The 19,361-nt window shown below is 35.4% G+C and overlaps 1 protein-coding gene and 1 long non-coding RNA gene across 12 annotated transcripts in view; one reads left to right on the forward strand and one right to left on the reverse strand.

Annotated features, from left to right (window-relative positions):
• Positions 1-19,361, forward strand: part of LOC108270757 (complement factor H) — a 114,362-nt gene that overhangs the window by 84,489 nt on the left and 10,512 nt on the right. For 5 of the 11 annotated variants that reach the window (XM_053683168.1, XM_053683169.1, XM_053683173.1 and 2 more), the window contains 10 exons: positions 1,075-1,269; positions 1,358-1,531; positions 1,624-1,797; positions 3,039-3,221; positions 5,100-5,264; positions 5,360-5,509; positions 5,775-5,921; positions 15,044-15,235; positions 17,040-17,231; positions 19,046-19,237. In XM_053683168.1, coding sequence (XP_053539143.1) covers positions 1,075-1,269; positions 1,358-1,531; positions 1,624-1,797; positions 3,039-3,221; positions 5,100-5,264; positions 5,360-5,509; positions 5,775-5,921; positions 15,044-15,235; positions 17,040-17,231; positions 19,046-19,237 — 1,764 coding nt within the window. The remainder of the gene's footprint in view (positions 1-1,074; positions 1,270-1,357; positions 1,532-1,623; positions 1,798-3,038; positions 3,222-5,099; positions 5,265-5,359; positions 5,510-5,774; positions 5,922-15,043; positions 15,236-17,039; positions 17,232-19,045; positions 19,238-19,361) is intronic. The other 6 variants (XM_053683178.1, XM_053683179.1, XM_053683171.1 and 3 more) reach the window with 5 other exon arrangements.
• LOC128633707 (uncharacterized) overlaps positions 1-19,361 on the reverse strand; it is an 83,788-nt gene that overhangs the window by 52,241 nt on the left and 12,186 nt on the right. The gene's annotated exons all lie outside the window — the stretch shown is intronic.

A 19,361-nucleotide genomic window follows, 5' to 3' on the forward strand; every position in this document is an offset into this window, starting at 1 on the left:
AATTTTATCAGAAGCACCTTAAGCGGGAATGTGCAAATCAATGTGAACTAGTTAGCCAACTAGCCGATGTGCTACAAAGTGAGTGTGGATTCTTTGGGATCTATTTCCGCTAGCGGAACAACAGAATATTTGGCCATATTGTGATCGAAATGTCACTTATGCTGTATTAATTTCTTGTTTTTATTTCTGTTGTATAAAAGCAATATCGCAATATCACACTTGCACTCATGCGGTTATACTGAATTTCAGCGCGTGCCTATGGCTGTGCTGATGTTAAGCGTATTGCTTAAATAATTTGCAATTAGACCCTCATTCCAGAAAATATCTGAAGACAAAATAAGAGCCTAAAATGCTGTCAGAGTGCTGCAGTGAAACTGAGCAGAAATTGGAAAGCCATAGCAATTTTACATAGCAAAATAGCTAAACTTGCTATAAACAATTATTACACATGACAGGTTTATGTAAATGGGCACGTTCAATACATTTCTGTTTCTATAACTGATATTTACAGGGACTTCATGATTTTTACACAGCCCAAATTTCATGGCAGATACTCCACATAGTCTACTCTTAATAATATATGAAATGAATTTAACAAGGAATAAAACATATGATCATTAATAAGGTGAAGCTTTCTGTAACAAGAATGGATTTACTTTGTTTATTAGCTGCTTAGTCTTTCTAGGTCAAAATCTTCCTCAAGCAACAAATGATTAGCAAATCTCACAATATTGTGCAACAAAAATTGTGAATTTGCTTCTTGCACAAAACAAATGCCTGCCACCTGAAATACCACATGGATTTACAAACGCTGATAAGGAGTACAAAGAAAACAATATACTACAATATAGTTGTGAACAAGGGTACAATCCCAGACCTGGAAATCCTAGGTGCACAAAATACGGCCGGAGTATAAAACCAGAATGTGAAGGTGGTACCCCAGTGTTTGATTTCTTGATGGTGTTAAATGAATATATGCAAATACTTTATACAGTGTACCCTAAAAAAAAAATTAATGGCTGTTTTGGAGATCTCTAAACTGCTCTCTGTTTGATCTCATTTTGGCATCAACAGTGATTACTTGTCTACTTGGATCACCCACAACTGGTGTTGTCAGCACAAAGCCAATAGGGAAAAATATATTTCTGGCTGGGGAATATGTGGAGATTATATGCTCAAAAAAATACTGGATTTTTGGAACAAAGCAAGTGTCACGAAATATTAAATGCAAAGAGGATGGGAAATGGGAATTGAGGCCAGTGTGTGAGGGTAAAAATACCAAGAAATGAAGACTGCTAAAATATTGTTGACACCATAGTTATAGGATACAGTAATGAAAACAAATATTTTTTTGCAGAAATCACCTGTGAATATCCCAGAGGTGAACATCTGTTAAATAATCCGCCCTACAACAAGCACATTTATAAATTAGGGGAGAACACACGGTATAGATGTGAATATGGTTATAAACATAGAGCTGCAAGTATTACATGTACAGAGAACAGCTGGGAGCCAGAACCACAATGTATTGGTATGTATACATTTACAAAAAAAGTTTATTAACTTGTTTATAATGGGTGGGTAAGTATAAAATAATTTTATTTTTGTTTGCCTGTATTTCAGAAATTACTTGTCAAAAACCAGAGATTGCACATGGAGAAGTGCTGAGAATACAAAAGTATACTTATAATAAAAATGTAAAAATAGCGCTCAAGTGTAATCAAGGATATGAACCTGGAATATTTTTTGTCACCTGTAACCAAAATGGGGAATGGGAAAACATGCGGCAATGCACATGTAAGTATCAATTTATTATTATACAACAGTTAGTTTCTGTCCACTCATTTGATGGTTGAGTGGCATTCAAAGAGTGCTTATATTTACTACAAATTCATTGGGACGTTTCACTATTTCTAGCACTATGCTTGTCTGTGTTTACAACATAAAATTCCACTTCCTAGTTTGGAACAGTTACTACAGTAATTTTAGTGACATCATCAGCAGACATGTCAAACCATATTTTTCATGAATATAACTTTTGACTTAAAATATGAAAGCTTGTCAGACAAAGATGAAAAGGATGAAGGATGCCAATTTTATCAGAAGCACCTTAAGCAGGAATGTGCAAATCAATGTGAACTAGTTAGCCAACTAGCCGATGTGCTACAAAGTGAGTGTGGATTCTTTGGGATCTATTTCCGCTAGCGGAACAACAGAATATTTGGCCATATTGTGATCGAAATGTCACTTACGCTGTATTAATTTATTGTTTTTAGAACTGTTGTATAAACACAATATCGCAATATCACACTTGCACTCATGCGGTTATACTGAATTTCAGCGCGTGCCTATGGCTGTGCCGATGTTAAGCGTATTGCTTAAATAATTTGCAGTTAGACCCTCATTCCAGAAAATATCTGAAGACAAAATAAGAGCCTAAAATGCTGTCAGAGTGCTGCAGTGAAATTGAGCAGAAATTGGAAAGCCATAGCAATTTTACATAGCAAAATAGCTAAACTTGCTATAAACAATTATTACACATGACAGGTTTATGTAAATGGGCATGTTCAATACATTTCTGTTTCTATAACTGATATTTACAGGGACTTGATGATTTTTACACAGTCCAAAATTTCATGGCAAATACTCCACATAGTCTATTCTTAATAATATATAAATTAAATTTAACCAAGAACAAAACATATGATCATTAATAAGGTGAAGCTTTCTGTAGCAAGAATGGATTTACTTTGTTTATTAGCTGCTTAGTCTTTCTAGGTCAAAATCTTCCTCAAGCAACTTACACCCACCAACACACGCAGACACTCGAGTCAAGAACATCTGAGATTGGGGAAAGAGGGCAGGACTGGTCAGTGATTCTATACAAAATGATTGTGACATTACAGTATGACGTTCCAACCAGCAAAAATCTGTAACAATTATGACATTCATAAAAAAACATTAGAAAAAGTTGTGCAACTGCACAGGAATTGGCCTCTAAAGTGTCATTAACTAAGATGATTTTTTCTTCCCCTCAGTGGTGAAATGCCCTATTATTAGCAATTTAGGCGATGTGATTACAACAGACAACACTGAAGAAGCAAGATATGGTGATTTTATCCACTTTAAGTGTGCATCTCCTAACAAGATGTTAGAGGGACCAGAAGAAATACACTGCAAAGATGATGGACAATGGAGTGACAAAATACCGAAGTGTAAAGGTAATGTACAAATCAATGTCAGCTAGTTAGTCAACTAGAATATAATACAGGGTGAATTGAATTTTCAAATAACTCTTTCTGTTTATTCTTTTTTGCATTTACCATACTGTCCCAACTTTTTTGGAATTGGCATTGATGCTATGAGCAATTATTACAAATTACAGGTTTATATAAATGGGCTCATTTAAAACATTACTTTTTCTCTAACTGCTTACTATACTCCACATAGTCTATTCTTAATAATAATATATATATATATATATATATATATATATATATATATATATATATATATATATATATATATATATATATATATATATATATATATATAAATAAAATTTAATAAAGAGTAAAACTTTCTGTACAAAGACTGGATTTAATGTTTATGGAAGGAGTTTTCAGTGTCGGCACATTGTAAGAGTCAAAGGTAATGTTGTTCCTTTAGGGTTTCTGCCAAGGAAAAGTCTTCCGAATACAGGTGCACAGTGGTTTATTAATAACATGACAAGCCGCATCTTTGTCATATTATAGAGAAAAATAGAAAGGATGGTGAGGGAATTACTTTATAGCTGCTGGAACTAACAGGAACTGTTTAAACCAGGGGTTCCCAAACTTTTCCAGGGCAAGGCCCCCCAAATGGCATTAACATTTGACCGAGGTCCCCCTGTTGCAAGATGTCTTTAAAACACATTAAAAATACAGACTTCTGAATATATCCCTCTTTTTTACGTTGATGTTTTGTCTGTTTAGCAATTAGAAAGTTAGGTATAGCAAATGTGATTTTAATATGTATTGGTACAACTAACATATTATAGAAATGCATATATATAACAAATCATGCATTTATTTTTCACATCAAATTGTTCAGCCCCCACGGGCGCCCCCTGGCGGCCGCCACTTTGAAAGCCACTGGTTTAAACTACATATCCATAAAGTATGTTGTGTAAAAATAACACATCCACTGCATTTTTCTCATCCTACCAGCCAGAAATATGCTGGTAGGTGGATTGGCACTTGTTTTTTAATCCTGTTTGTGTGTGTGTGTGTGTGTGTGTGTGTGTGTGTGTGTGTGTGTGTGTGTGTGTGTGTGTGTGTGTGTGTGTGTGTATGTGATATGCTACAGGACCTAATATTTGATTAGAAATGAAGATCATGGAGCAAAGAAAATAGCACGCACCCAATATGACCAATATTTAGTAATAATATATTCCCTGTTTTCAGTTGAACATTTCCTTGGCTTGTCTTTTTTCTATCTCATGCAAGCAAGCAACCTTTATGTTGCAAGTGAAATCAGTCAGTTTGTTTCTTGTAACCATAAAAAACAAACAAACAAAAACAATCAGTCTTTCACACAGTGCTGTTTGGTGATAGTTAACAAAAGAAGCAGATCTGCTGCTGTCCTGTAGCAGTTTCAGTGGTGTACTGAATTCTACAGTAGTTTTGGGCTACATTATAACTGTTGTTGGTTGAGTAAACAATGCATTGATTGTAAAAATCCATGAATAGGCCAACTAATTGTTGCAGCATTAAATACCCATTAAACTCTTAAACTGATTTACAGAATACATTTTCACTATACACTGCACAGGTTATCACATTAAAAAATCCACCTGACATTCACTCTATATTTAAAGACTTGTACAAATAAATGTGTGAATTTAACAAATGAATAGAGTGCTATCATGCAAATAATCATCATTGAAGCAGTAAACGGGATACGCAAATAAATAACAATTATAACCATTTACATGGGGGAACAAGGAGGGAGAGAAAGAGATCAAATGTTACACATTGTATTTATAGTTGTGCTTATGAAGAAGAAGAAGATGATGATGATGATGATGATGATGATTATTATAATTATTATTATTACAGAAAAAACAACTTGTGCAAAAACCTCTGTGCAAAATGGGTTCACATATAAATTGCCCGGAGGATTTTCTTACTCATGTCACGCAAACTATAAAGCATTTGATGAGAAATGGTGGGGAGTGGTAATCTGCACTGAAGGCCCACAGAGTTATGCACCACTGTGTATACGTAAGTGATTTTATTTTTCAGAGGACACAGTATAGTGTTAATGTGAGACGAAATGCTGTTTTACCTGTATCATGTTTTTTGTCTCTTCTTTACAGCTAATGATCAGTGTGGACAAATACCCAATGTTCATGCAAAGAAAATTCAAGAAAAGAAAGGGTATAAGAATGAGGAAACAGTAGAGTTTGAATGTGAATCAAAACCATGTTGTTTTAAATGTATCAGTGGAACGTGGCAAGACTGTCAATGTAAGACATTTTTGTTTAGGACCACCAATTTAGTTGACTGGAAGTCTTATTTCTACTGTGGCAAAATCTACTAGAATATTTTAACAGTCAGTAGAGAATTCCAGATATAATCTCTTATTAATCCCACCTTGATTATGATTAGTCAGGAAATTGTATAAACAAGAATTATACTCATACTATACTTTCAATTCATTGTAAAATAGTGAAAGAAAAAAAACTTTAGTTTAATAACAACTCACATGCTGATTCTTTTCATGTTAAATAGGTATTCCTCCCAGTGTTGAAAATGCAGTTATTACTTCACACAGTCAGCATCAAGTGGAATACATATGTCGAAATAATTACACAATAACTGGGAAACGGTTAATATCCTGCAACAGCTCACAGTGGAAAGAACTACCATCGTGCAATTGTAAGTAGATATGAACCTGGTATGTGCTATACATAACAATTGCTCTGATTTCCCTAAATAACAACATAATTAACAATACCTTTTTTTCTCGTTTATATTTTATTATCCTCTTTTCATTCTTTAAATGTCTGTATAGTGTCACTTTCTGCCTGTCTGTACTGAGATTACTGTACATTACTGTAAAACATAAATGTGTTGAGAATTTTCTGTTTGAGGAAGAAACCACTGCCATTGTAATGGGAAGAATTGGACATACCCATACCATGTGGGGAATGTTTTCTTGGCACACATTGGGTCGCTTAATACTAACACAGCATCAACTAAATGTTGATGACCACAGATATCCCTTTATGTTCACCATTTATCTATTCTAGAAAACTTCCAGCATAATAATGAGTTCAGTGTACTTCATTGGCCACCCTGGTCACCTGATGTGAATCCAATAGAGCACCTTTGGGATGTGGTAGATGTTGTAGCATGAATGTGTAGCTGACAAATGTGCAGTCATATTAATTTCAGCATCTACCAGGAGCCCTAAAAGAAATGTCTCTAACACCTTGTGGAATCCATGCAATGAAGAATTGAGACTGTTTTAAAATCAAAAGTATAAGCATGGTGTTCCTAATAGAGTGGTAGCACTCTATACAGGGATGTACACAAGTGGTTGTGCTTGTGGCAGTCAGTAGCAACATGGAAAGTTCTGCAGAACAGCTGAGTACATGTAAAAACATCTTTTATTGTTCAAAAATAAATTGCCTATACAAATACTTTAGTTCATATTTGGGAAACTACTAATGAATAAAACAAATATGCAGGAAAAAAATCAAAGCAGCTTAGAATCTTAGAAAGTTATTTAAACAAGAAACAAAATGGTTATGTGCACACAGAGGCGTTTACCATGTTTCGTGAAAAAAGGGATCAACCCTGAATTCTGTTTCACTGCTCCTTAATGCCAGGGACAACGTTTTAATACCTGGATACCTTCGTGTGAAAATCACATGCTGACCATATGATTTAGTCTTTTATAAAATACAATATCCTCTTCAGTGGCTTTCTGTCCCCTTTCTTCTTCTCACCTCAAACATTTGCCAGACCTCGGAGTTATCTGCATAACAGCCCATGACTTTGTTCTAAGCTACAGGTGATCGCTGGCAATAGACTAAATGAAATTCTCTTTTTCATCGAGTTCATTCTTTCCAGAGTCTTGATGCATGCCTTCCGTGTACCCTGAGAGATTGGACTGAGCATGGTGCAGTGTGGGGTCATATACGCGCTTTAAGTTTGGTGCGTGCCGGCCTGTTTTTGGTTTCCTAGGCAAGCATAAGTGTTTTAAATCTGTTGCAGACAGCTACAGGAAGCCAGTGCAGGGATCGTAGCAATGGTGTGGTGTAAGAGAACTTAGGAAGGTTGAAAACAATTGATTCAGTTGAATTCTGGATTCAGAGGGCAAATGGCACACAGAGGCAGACCTTCCAGGAGTGAGTTGCAGTAGTCCAGTCTTGATATGACAAGGGACTGAACAAGCACCTGAGTGGCCTGTGTGGATAGACATGGACGAATCCTTCTGATGTTGTAAAGGAAAAATCTGCATTAGCATGTCAGATTAGTAATGTGAGAGATAAAGGCCAGTTGATTGTCCATGGTGACCCCAAGGTTGCATGCAGTGATAGAAGGTGAGATCTGAGAGTTGTCCAGTGAGAGCACAAGAATCTGACACAGGGATGAACAAAAGTTCAGTTTTTGTGGTATTAAATTTCAAATGATTAGCTGCCATCCATGATGCTGATGAGATGTCTGAAAGACATGAGCAGAAACATGAGTGTCCTAGAGAGGAAATCAGAGGATGACTTGAGGGTCATCTGCATAGCAGTGGTATGAAAACCCATGTGATTATATGACTGCACCAATGAAGAACAGAAGAGGACCAACTACTGAGCCTTGAAGGATACCAGTGAATAGTCTATGTGGAGAAGATGTGGATCCCCTCCGTTATCTGATATGACTGACCCTTCAGGTAGGGAGTAAACCATTGCTATGCTAATTGCACTAATGAGGATGGACAAGAGAGTTTCGTGGTGGACTGTGTCAAACACTGCTGAAAGGTCGAGAAGGATGAGAACTAATGACAATTTGGCTGATCTAGTGGGCAGGTTCTGTGAAATGTGCTGCTCTGAAGCCAAGATAGATAGATAGATAGATGATAGATAGATAGATAGTTTTGTAATTTTAAAACAACACCACAACTCACGCTTAAAATGTATGGATTCGGTGGCAAACGTACTGTTACCTGCAACCTCTGTATGGAAGCAAATCTATGCCAAACGACTATCAACAAAAGAAAAAATAAATGACTCATGTGAAGAGAGTCCGTGGATGTAGTCGTGACTCTCATGAAAGAACAGGTAACTTCACTAATGTTTCGCCATACTGGCAGGCAGCCAATCAGAACTGATTTCCGGAAATATTAGTTAGAAAATGACATTTGAGGTTGCAGTCAAGCCAGTTGGGCCCGCCCATTGTTGACAAACAGAAAAAGTTAGCTCGAGTAGAGCATAGAGATTGTTCTCCCCTTTCCGCCTGTGAAAATCTATTTTCCTCTCACAGTTAATGATAATGAGTCTTTATTGATCACACACTTTTCTTCGCATACCCCAACATGTCAGGAAGCTGGGGGAAGAGCACAGGGTCAGCCATGATATGGCACCCCTGGAGCAGAGAGGGTTAAGGGCCTTGCTCAAGGGCCCTACAGTGGCAGCTTGGCAGTGCTGGGGCTTGATCAGTAACCCAGCGCCTTAACTGCCAAGCCACCACTGTCCCTCTAATTGTAAGGTTGTAATGTTATTGAAGCTCTCACACGCGGTACTGGAGCTCGCATGCATGTTATTGATGTTCGTGCACGCAAGCTCCAATGACATGCGTGCGAGCTACAATAATGGCCGTGCAAGCTTCAATAACATTTGCCACAATAACTTTTCATCTTCTCGCTTCAGCTCTTTAAATTTTGCGCACTAGTTAGTTATGGGATTAATTTCCCGTCAAAAGTATCACAGATTTAAAAATAATAATTGTGAATCAAAAAATTTTAAGCACATTTACAATTATATTGCACAAAACTGAAAGATGAATCCACAGTTTTCTGAATCGCACACAAAATCATATTTCCTTGGTTATATTACTCTGACATTTTCTGCACATTTTTCTTTTCTTTTTTTCTTGAACGCTTATGTTGTTTTTCCCTTTGCGCTTGTTTCCACATTCTCCGCTTGCTTTTCCAAATATTGCAGTTCGAGTTACATGTAAATTAGGGTGGGCTTTAGCGTCACCATTGGTCCACTACAGCTCCTCCACTATTCAAACAATTAAAGAGTTGACGTCACTCCACTGCGACTCATGGCTGTTGTGTTCATAGACAACATAGCACTTGCCCGGTGCTGCAATAGGTCAACGCGTCCGCCATATTGATCAGGGCAAGACTGCGGTTTTTCTGGATAAAAAGCACAATAATGTTTACATTTCTCAAACAATTTCAACGGTTTATGATCTACGTGAAGTACAAAAAAAAAGTTCTGTCTTCAGTTACTTAGAAGCTCGATAGTTAGACTTGGAAAATTATTCATCGACATAAACGCTTGTCAAGCATAGATTTCCTTATTGTTCTTGGTTAATAAATGCTAAGACGTCCCTAATGGAATATACTTTAATGTACATGAAAAGTTTTTTTTCACTGTGGAAATGGCTTTTTCTGTCTTCAACCCCATCTTTTAGCTATTCTTGTCTCCAGGTCAAAAAAGTTAGCCAGCCAGCTAACTACAGTAAGATTCACAATATGTCAGTCGCTCAGCTGAAACGAGGAGCTTGTCATAAAAGTCGGTTTGCAGAAAAATGGCAGTAAAGATGAAAAACTTGATTATTTGCAATTTAGTTTATAATATAAAATATAATATAAGCTGAGATTTATTACTTTTGCGCCGACGTTGACCTACGATCCAGCAGCCAATGCAGAGTCTGTTGTTGTCTATGAACACAACAGCCATGAGTCGCAGTGGAGTGACGTCAACTTCCCTCTTTGATTAATTGGCTAGAGGAGGAGCTGTAGTCGACCAATGGTGACGCTAAAGCCCGCCCTGATTTACATGAAACTCAAATTGCAATATTTGGAAAAGCAAGCGGAGAATGTGGAAACAAGCGTGAAGGGAAAAACAACATAAGCATTCAGAAAAAGACAACATGAGCAGAACATGCTAGAGAGCACAAAAAACACAGTAACATAACCAAGGAAACATGATTTTATGTGCGATTCAGAAAACTTTGAATTCATGTTTCAGTTTTGTGCAATATAATTGTAAATGTGTTTTAAAATTTTTGATTCACACTTATAATTTTTAAATCCGTGACCACGTTCTTTGCTATTCTGATAACTTTGCATTTATTTTTCAGTTTTGTACAATATATTTTTATATATTAATGTGTTTTTACATTTTTGATTCACGCTTATTATTTTTTAATGTGTGACTGCAATAATTCTGATGGAAAATCAATCCCATAGTTAGCTCCCTGCCACGTGACAATGGAGCGCAGTGAAAGGGAGTGATTGACGGCTAATATTAACCAATCTAAAATCTGCATTAAAGTGAAGAATGTAAAGATAAAGTTTAATTGGTTATGTAACGTTGGATATAATGGTGGACCGGTCACTGCATCAGCTCACAGCAGGCACGTATTGTGCAGTAATTAGCGAAAATTTTGTAGAGAAATGAAACCAGGTCGCATCACAACAATTATTTGCACCTGCACAAATGCTCCCAAATATATTTTAAGGGCGCACAGATGAAATTTCGGGAGCATATGTGACCAGAATGGTCACAATTTCGAACCTTGTGTACATTATCCAACTAGTGTCGCAATGTTAGCACAACCCAGCTATACTCTTTTAACTTTAACTGAGTAGCAGGGGCATAGCTGGGGTGGCCAGTGCCACCCTAGCATGAAGCATGGCCACCGTTCTGGCCACCCCAGAAAGATATTATTATTATTATTATTATTATTATTGTTGTTGTTAGTGAACTAATCAAGGTCATTATTTGAAACTGATGATTTGGTAAATCTTGCTATGATAGGCTAGTTTGAATAATAACATCACACTCATTATGACATCTCTGGGAAATTTCAATGGTTATTTTATCATTGTGCAATGGAGCAGAACAAGAAAGTTTAGCTAGTTAACAGACATGAAGCCTTGTCCACTGACCACAACAAAAAAATAGTTTTTGACATTAACAGTAATTTATTTTGCCATTAGATAAAGACATTCATTGAATTTATTAGGACTTTGAGTGTACTAGAGCAGTAGCAATTCAAAAATCGAAGTTAAAAAAAAAAAGACATGAATCAAAAGTATCAAGCAAACTGAGATTTTACTCCAGAAACTTCATTTAAACAAAGAGGCATGGAATCATCACTAGAAAATCTGGCAATGTTCTAATAAATCTAGATTATTATAATGAAACTAGAATAAATAGAAGCAACAAGGAGAAGTGGGGAGTGTTCATACTACAGCGTCAGCAGCATTGCAGATCTATTCTGTCAGACCAAACCTATACACACTCCATCCCCATCCATAAAAGCTCACAATTTTACTCCTAATGTTGTCATGGCTGAACTAACATAATCATAAATTAAATGGTCATTTTAAACTTTGGTTGCAAATCCTTTGCAGTCAATGAAGTCTGGATCCCATAGACATCACTAAACTCTGTATTTCTATCCTGGTAATGCTCTAGCAGGCCTTTACGGCAATGATCTTCAGCTCCTGCTTGTTCTAGGGGCATTTTTGCTTTGAGTTTTACCTTCTGCAAGTGAAATACATGCTCAGTTGGATACAGGCCAGGTGATTGACTTAGCCATTGCAGAACATTCCACACTTTGCCTTAAAAAAGTTTGCTTCAAGACGTTGTCCTTCTGCACTGTGATGTGCCACCCCAATTGGTTTTGAAGCGTTTGCTGAATGTGAGCATATAATATTGTCCTATACACAGAATTCTTCCTGCTGCTTTTGTCAGCGTCACATCATTCATAAGTTAAAGGGAACCAGTTTCACTGGCAGCCATACACACCCACACTGCAAGATGAGGTGGTATGCTTCAGAGCCATCTCTTCTTAACACTCTTCTCTTCCCATAATTATGGTTCAAGTTGATCCTTGTCTCATCTGTCCATGGCATGTTGTTCCAGAACTTTTTTTTAAAGATGTTTTTGGCATACTCTAATCTGGTCTTCCTGTTTTTAAGGATTAAACGTTTTCACCATGGAAGGAACTCTTCTGTCATCCTCCACTGTTGTTTTCATGGTCTCCCCAGGCTTGTAGTGTTCCCGAGCTCACCAGTGCATACTTCCTTTTGGGTCTTTCTCTCTAATGGTTTTGTTTTGATTGTTTATCCTAATGATGCTCTTTAGACTTCAGTTAAAAGCAACAGATTCCAAATCCAAATGTCACACATGAAATCAACTGTAGAGATTTTATCTCCTTAATTGTAAGCAAAATAATGAGGGAATAACACACCTGGCCATGGAACAGCTGAATAACCAGTTGTCCAATTACATTCTTAATACTGTGTGTTGTTACCTGGATGATCAACAACTATTAGATTTTGTAATAGCTGTTCATGAGTCCCTTGTTTGTCCTGAGCGGTTAAACAGCTTTCTGTTCTTCAGAAAATCCTCCAGGTCCTGCACATTCTTTGCTTTTCCAGCATCTTCTGCACATTTGACCCCTTTACAACAATGTCTATATGATGTTGAGATCCATCTTTTCACAATGAGGACAATTGAGGGATTCATACAAAACTATTACAACCCCAATTTCAAAAAAGTTGGGACAGCATCAAAAATGCTAATAAAAACAAAGAGGAGTGATGTGTAAATGTATTTTACTTGCATTTCAAAAAAATTTTTTTATAAAGACAAGGTATTTGATGTTTTACCTAATCAACTGCAAAGGTTTTTCAAGATAAACGTTTATTTTGAAATTGATGCATGTAACATGTTCCAAAAAAGTTAGGACAGGAGCAGTTTAGCACTAATAGCGATTCGACAAGTAGAAATAAGAAGGTGATGTGAAACAGGTGAGGCAATCGTCTAATCATAGTATATAAGGAGCCTCCAAAACAGGTCTACTCCTTCAAGAGCATGGATGGGTCGGGGCTCGCCAATCTGCCAACAGATGCGTTAGCGAATAATCCAACACTTTGAGAACAACATTCCCCAAAGACAAATCGGTAGGATTTTGGGAATTTCACCTTCACAGTGCACAATATAATTAAAAGATTCAAGGAATCTGGTCAAATCTGGGTGTGTAAAGGGCAAAAAACACTTCTGAATGATATCTGATCCCTCAGACGTCCAAAAGCCAGCCTCTGTCATGATATAGGGGTGTGTCAGTGCCCATGGCATGGGTAACTTGGGTGCATATCTGTGAGGGCACCATTAATGCAGAAAGATATGCACACATTTTGGAGCTACATATGCTGCGATCCGGAATAGGACAATGCCAAAACACATTCTGCCCCGATTACAAGCACATGGGTATGTAAGCAGAAAGCTTGGGTGCTAGCATGGCCTGCCTACAGTCCTGCTCTGTCTCTGATTGAGAATGTTTGGCAGATTATGAAGTGCGAAATAATTCAATGAATGCCCGTACAGTTGCGTAGCTGAAGAAATACATAATGGATGAATGGGGGGAAATTCTGCTTGTTAAACTTAACCAACTGGTGTCTTCAGTGTCCAAACACTTAATAAATGTTATTTAAAGAAATGGTGATGTTACACAATGGTAAACAGTCGACTGTCCCGACTTTTTAGAGTGTGTTGCAGTCATCAGATTTGAAATGAGTGTATATTGTCAAAAATATATAAAATCCACAAAGTAAAACATCAAATAATGTGTTAATAATGTGTTTTCAATATAGTACAGAGTGAATTGAATTTTCAAAAGACTTTTTTTTTTGTTCGTTTGTTTCTTGCATTTTTCATACTGTCCCAGCTTTTTTGGAATTAGGGATGTACAAAAGGTGCAAACATTCACTGATGCTCAAGACAGCTTTGAACAGGATGATTGGTTTAATTTGTTATTATTTTCTTTAAAGATCTATTTTTTTTTTTTTTCAATTTAGTACTGCCCTTCATAAACTATATAAGATATTTACATGTTTCCCAGAAGATGAAGTAACAACACTTTACACCGATTATCCCGTTCAAAAGTTTACAACCTCTGGCTCTTAATGTATCATGTTGCTTTCTTCAGCATCAGTGAATGTTTGCACCTTTTGTAATAGTTGTGTATGAAACCCTCAATTTATCAGAAATGCTAAAGTTTAATCAAATGATTAACATAAATGTTCACCTGCTAATTAAAGAAGAAACATTAGAAATCCCTTTAGTAAATAAAACAACATGTATTCAGTTATTATGGATACTCTGCCTTATTGAAATGAAATAGATTATGTCTCAGTCGTTCACAAAATTTTATTTGTTTAATAACCCTCACAATAAATGTAACAGTTTAAATAAGTACGAAACGAATTAATGAAAGAATGAATGTACTAACTTAATAATAAGTACTTGTAGAATAACTAAATGAATAATAATAATAATATTAATAGTAATAATAATAATAATAATAACAACAACAACAAGAAAACAACAACAACAACAACAACAATAATAATAATAATAATAATAATAATAATAATAATAATAATAATAATAATAATAATATAGGTGTAAGCAGTAATTTTCAAAAATTCTTTTGTGATACTATTAGAAAACATAATCTATTTAATTGCAATATGATTTTCCATAATGACTCAATATGTACTTTTTTTTTTAAATAAAGTGATTTTTAAGGTTCATCCTTTTAAAGAGCAGGTACACATTTGTGTTAATCATTTGATTAAACTTGCATTTCTGCTAGTAGGATATTTGACAAACTCATGTTAGATTATAATGACATGGTGTGTTTTAATTAATTAATTACTTAATTAAATGATTAATTAATTAATTTTTTTGCCATTGATATTTTGCTGACTGTAGATGTAACCTTGTTGGTGATTTTTGTGTTTATTATAGTGGGTATAAACCTTAAATGCCGAGATCCTGAGCGAGAAATAAATGATGCGATTCGGAATGACCCAAATCTGAAGGCGTACTATGAGGAAGGTGGCAGTGTACAATACAGGTGTAAAGAAGGCTTCTACTTTCAGCATGGGAGCAAAGCCGTGTGTTCTGCAGGAAAATGGAATTACCCACAATGCATAAAATGTGAGTAGCAAACCATCCTTGTTTAAAAACAAACAAACAAAAACAAAATAAATCCCTTAAAATTCTTAGCAATATCCCATAAACTGCTTCACACTTCACTGTAGCCTGTCCACTTCACACTTTACAGATTCTGGCAAGATTTTCTGTTAAGTCTAGAGACTATACAGTGAAACTTGTAGGTCAGCAGTGGTAACTGGGTCATAACAGAGTCTGTCATGTTATGGGGGTGAGTCAGTGCCACTGGCATGGGAAGCTTGGGTGCATATCTGTGAGGGCACCATTAATGCAGAAAGATATGCACACATTTTGGAGCAACATATGCTGCGATCCGGAATAGGACAATGCCAAAACACATTCTGCCCCGATTACAAGCACATGGGTATGTAAGCAGAAAGCTTGGGTGCTAGCATGGCCTGCCTACAGTCCTGCTCTGTCTCTGATTGAGAATGTTTGGCAGATTATGAAGTGCGAAATAAGACAATGAATGCCCGTACAGTTGCGCAGCTGAAGAAATACATAATGGATGAATGGGAGAAAATTCTGCTTGTTAAACTTAACTAACTGGTGTCTTCAGTGTCCAAACACCTAATAAATGTTATTTAAAGAAATGGTGATGTTACACAATGGTAAACAGTCGACTGTCCCAACTTTTTAGAGTGTGTTGCAGTCATCAGATTTGAAATGAGTGTATATTGTTAAAAATATATAAAATCCACAAAGTAAAACATCAAATAATGTGTTAATATTGTGTTTTCAATATAGTACAGAGTGAATTGAATCTTCAAACGACTCTTTTTGTTTGTGTGTTTTTTGCATTTTCCATACTGTCCCAGCTTTTTTGGAATTAGGGATGTACAAAAGGTGCAAACATTCACTGATGCTCAAGACAACTTTGAACAGGATGATTGGTGTAATTTGTTATTATTTTCTTTAAAGCTCTATTTTTTTTTTCAATTTAGTACTGCCCTTCATAAACTATATAAGATATTTACATGTTTCCCAGAAGATGAAGTAACAACACTTTACACCGATTATCCAGTTCAAAAGTTTACACCCTCTGGCTCTTAATGTATCATGTTGCTTTCTTCAGCATCAGTGAATGTTTGCACCTTTTGTAATAGTTGTGTATGAATCCCTCAATTTATCAGAAATGCTAAAGTTTAATCAAATGATTAACATAAATGTTCACCTGCTAATTAAAGAAGAAACATTAGAAATCCCTTTAGTAAATAAAACAACATGTAGTCAGTTATTATGGATACTCTGCCTTATTGAAATGAAATAGATTATGTCTCAGTCGTTCACAAAATTTTATTTGTTTAATAACCCTCACAATAAATGTAATAGTTTAAATAAGTATGAAACGAATTAATGAAAGAATGAATGTACTAACTTAATAATAAGTGCTAGTAGAATAACTAAATGAATAATAATAATAGTAATAATAATAATAATAATAATAATAATATAGGTATATCATTTTGTGATACTATTAGAAAACATAATCTGTTTAATTTCAATATGATTTTCCATAATGACTCAATATGTACTTTTTTTTTTTTTTAAACAAAGTGATTTTTAAGGTTCATCCTTTTAAAGGGCAGGTATACATTTGTGTTAATCATTTGATTAAACTTGCATTTCTGCTAGTAGGATATTTGACAAACTCGTGATAGATTATAATTATATGGTGTGTGTTAATTAATTAATTACTTCATTAAATGATTAACTAATACATTTTTTGCCATTGATATTTTGCTGACTGTAGATGTAACCTTGTTGGTGATTTTTGTGTTTATTATAGTGGGTATAAACCTTAGATGCCGAGATCCTGAGCGAGAAATAAATGATGCGATTCGGAATGATACAAATCTGAAGGCGTACTATGAGGAAGGTGGCGGTGTACAATACAAGTGTAAAGAAGGCCTCTACTTTCAGAATGGGAGCAAAGCCGTGTGTTCTGCAGGAAAATGGAATTACCCACAATGCATAAAATGTGAGTAGCAAACCATAATTGTTTAAAAACAAACAAACAAAAACAAAATAAATCCCTTAAAATTCTTAGCAATATCCCATAAACCGCTTCACACTTCACTGTAGCCTGTCCACTTCACACTTTACAGATTCTGGCAAGATTTTCTGTTAAGTCTAGAGACTATACAGTGAAACTTGTAGGTCAGTAGTGGTAACTGGGTCATAACAGCCTCTGTCATGTTATGGGGTGTGTCAGTGCCCATGGCATGGGTAACTTGGGTGCATATCTGTGAGGGCACCATTAATGCAGAAAGATATGCACACATTTTGGAGCAACATATGCTGCCATCTGGAATAGGACAACGCCAAACCACATTCTGCTCGGATTACAAGCGCATGGGTGTGTAAACTGAGAGTGTGGGTGCTAGCATGGCCTGCCTGCAGTCCTGCTCTGTCTCTGATTGAGAATGTTTGGCAGATTATGAAGTGCGAAATAAGGCAATGAATGCCCGTACAGTTGTGCAACTGAAGAAATACATAATGGATGAATGGGGGTAAATTCTGCTTTCTAAACATAACCAACTGGTGTCTTCACTCAGTGTCCAAACACTTAATAAATGTTATTAAAAGAAAAGTTGATGTTACACAATGGTAAATAATCGACTGCCCCAACTTTTTAGAGTGTGTTGCAGTCATCAGATTTGAAATAAGTGTATATTTTCAAAAAATATTTTAAATTCACAAAGTAAAACATCAAATAATGTGTTAATAATGTGTTTTCAATATAGTACAGAGTGAATTGAATCTTCAAACGACTCTTTTTGTTTGTGTGGTTTTTGCATTTTCCATACTGTCCCAGCTTTTTTGGAATTAGGGATGTACAAAAGGTGCAAACATTCACTGATGCTCAAGACAGCTTTGAACAGGATGATTGGTGTAATTTGTTATTATTTTCTTTAAAGCTCTATTTTTTTTTCAATTTAGTACTGCCCTTCATAAACTATATAAGATATTTACATGTTTCCCAGAAGATGAAGTAACAACACTTTACACCGATTATCCAGTTCAAAAGTTTACACCCTCTGGCTCTTAATGTATCATGTTGCTTTCTCCAGCATCAGTGAATGTTTGCACCTTTTGTAATAGTTGTGTATGAATCCCTCAATTTAGCAGAAATGCTAAAGTTTAATCAAATGTTTAACATAAATGTTCACCTGCTAATTAAAGAAGAAACATTAGAAATCCCTTTAGTAAATTAAACATGTATTCAGTCATTATGGATACTCTGCCTTATTGAAATGAAGTAGATTATGTCTCAGTTGTTCACAAAATTTTATTTGTTTAATAACCCTCACAATAAATGTAACAGTTTAAAGTACGAAATGAATTAATGAAAGAATGAATGTACTAACTTAATAATAAGTGCTAGTAGATTAACTAAATGGATAATAATAATAATAATAATAATAATAATAATAATAATAATAATAATAATAATAATATAGGTATATAATTTTGTGATACTATTAGAAAACATAATCTATTTAATTTCAATATGATTTTCCATAATGACTCAATATGTACTTTTTTTTTTTTTAACAAAGTGATTTTTAAGGTTCATCCTTTTAAAGGGCAGGTACACATTTGTGTTAATCATTTGATTAAACTTGCATTTCTGCTAGTAGGATATTTGACAAACTCATGATAGGTTATAATTACATGGTGTGTGTTAATTAATTAATTACTTCATTAAATGATTAACTAATACATTTTTTGCCATTGATATTTTGCTGACTGTAGATGTAACCTTGTTGGTGATTTTTGTTTTTATTATAGTGGGTATAAACCTTAGATGCCGAGATCCTGAGCGAGAAATAAATGATGCGATTCGGAATGACACAAATCTGAAGGCGTACTATGAGGAAGGTGGCGGTGTACAATACAAGTGTAAAGAAGGCCTCTACTTTCAGAATGGGAGCAAAGCCATGTGTTCTGCAGGAAAATGGAATTACCCACAATGCATAAAATGTGAGTAGCAAACCATCCTTGTTTAAAAACAAACAAACAAAAACAAAATAAATCCCTTAAAATTCTTAGCAATATCCATAAACCGCTTCACACTTCACTGTAGCCTGTCCACTTCACACTTTAC

The sequence above is a fragment of the Ictalurus punctatus genome, chromosome 10 (genome assembly GCF_001660625.3).
Source record: "Ictalurus punctatus breed USDA103 chromosome 10, Coco_2.0, whole genome shotgun sequence".
Lineage (NCBI taxonomy): Eukaryota > Metazoa > Chordata > Actinopteri > Siluriformes > Ictaluridae > Ictalurus > Ictalurus punctatus.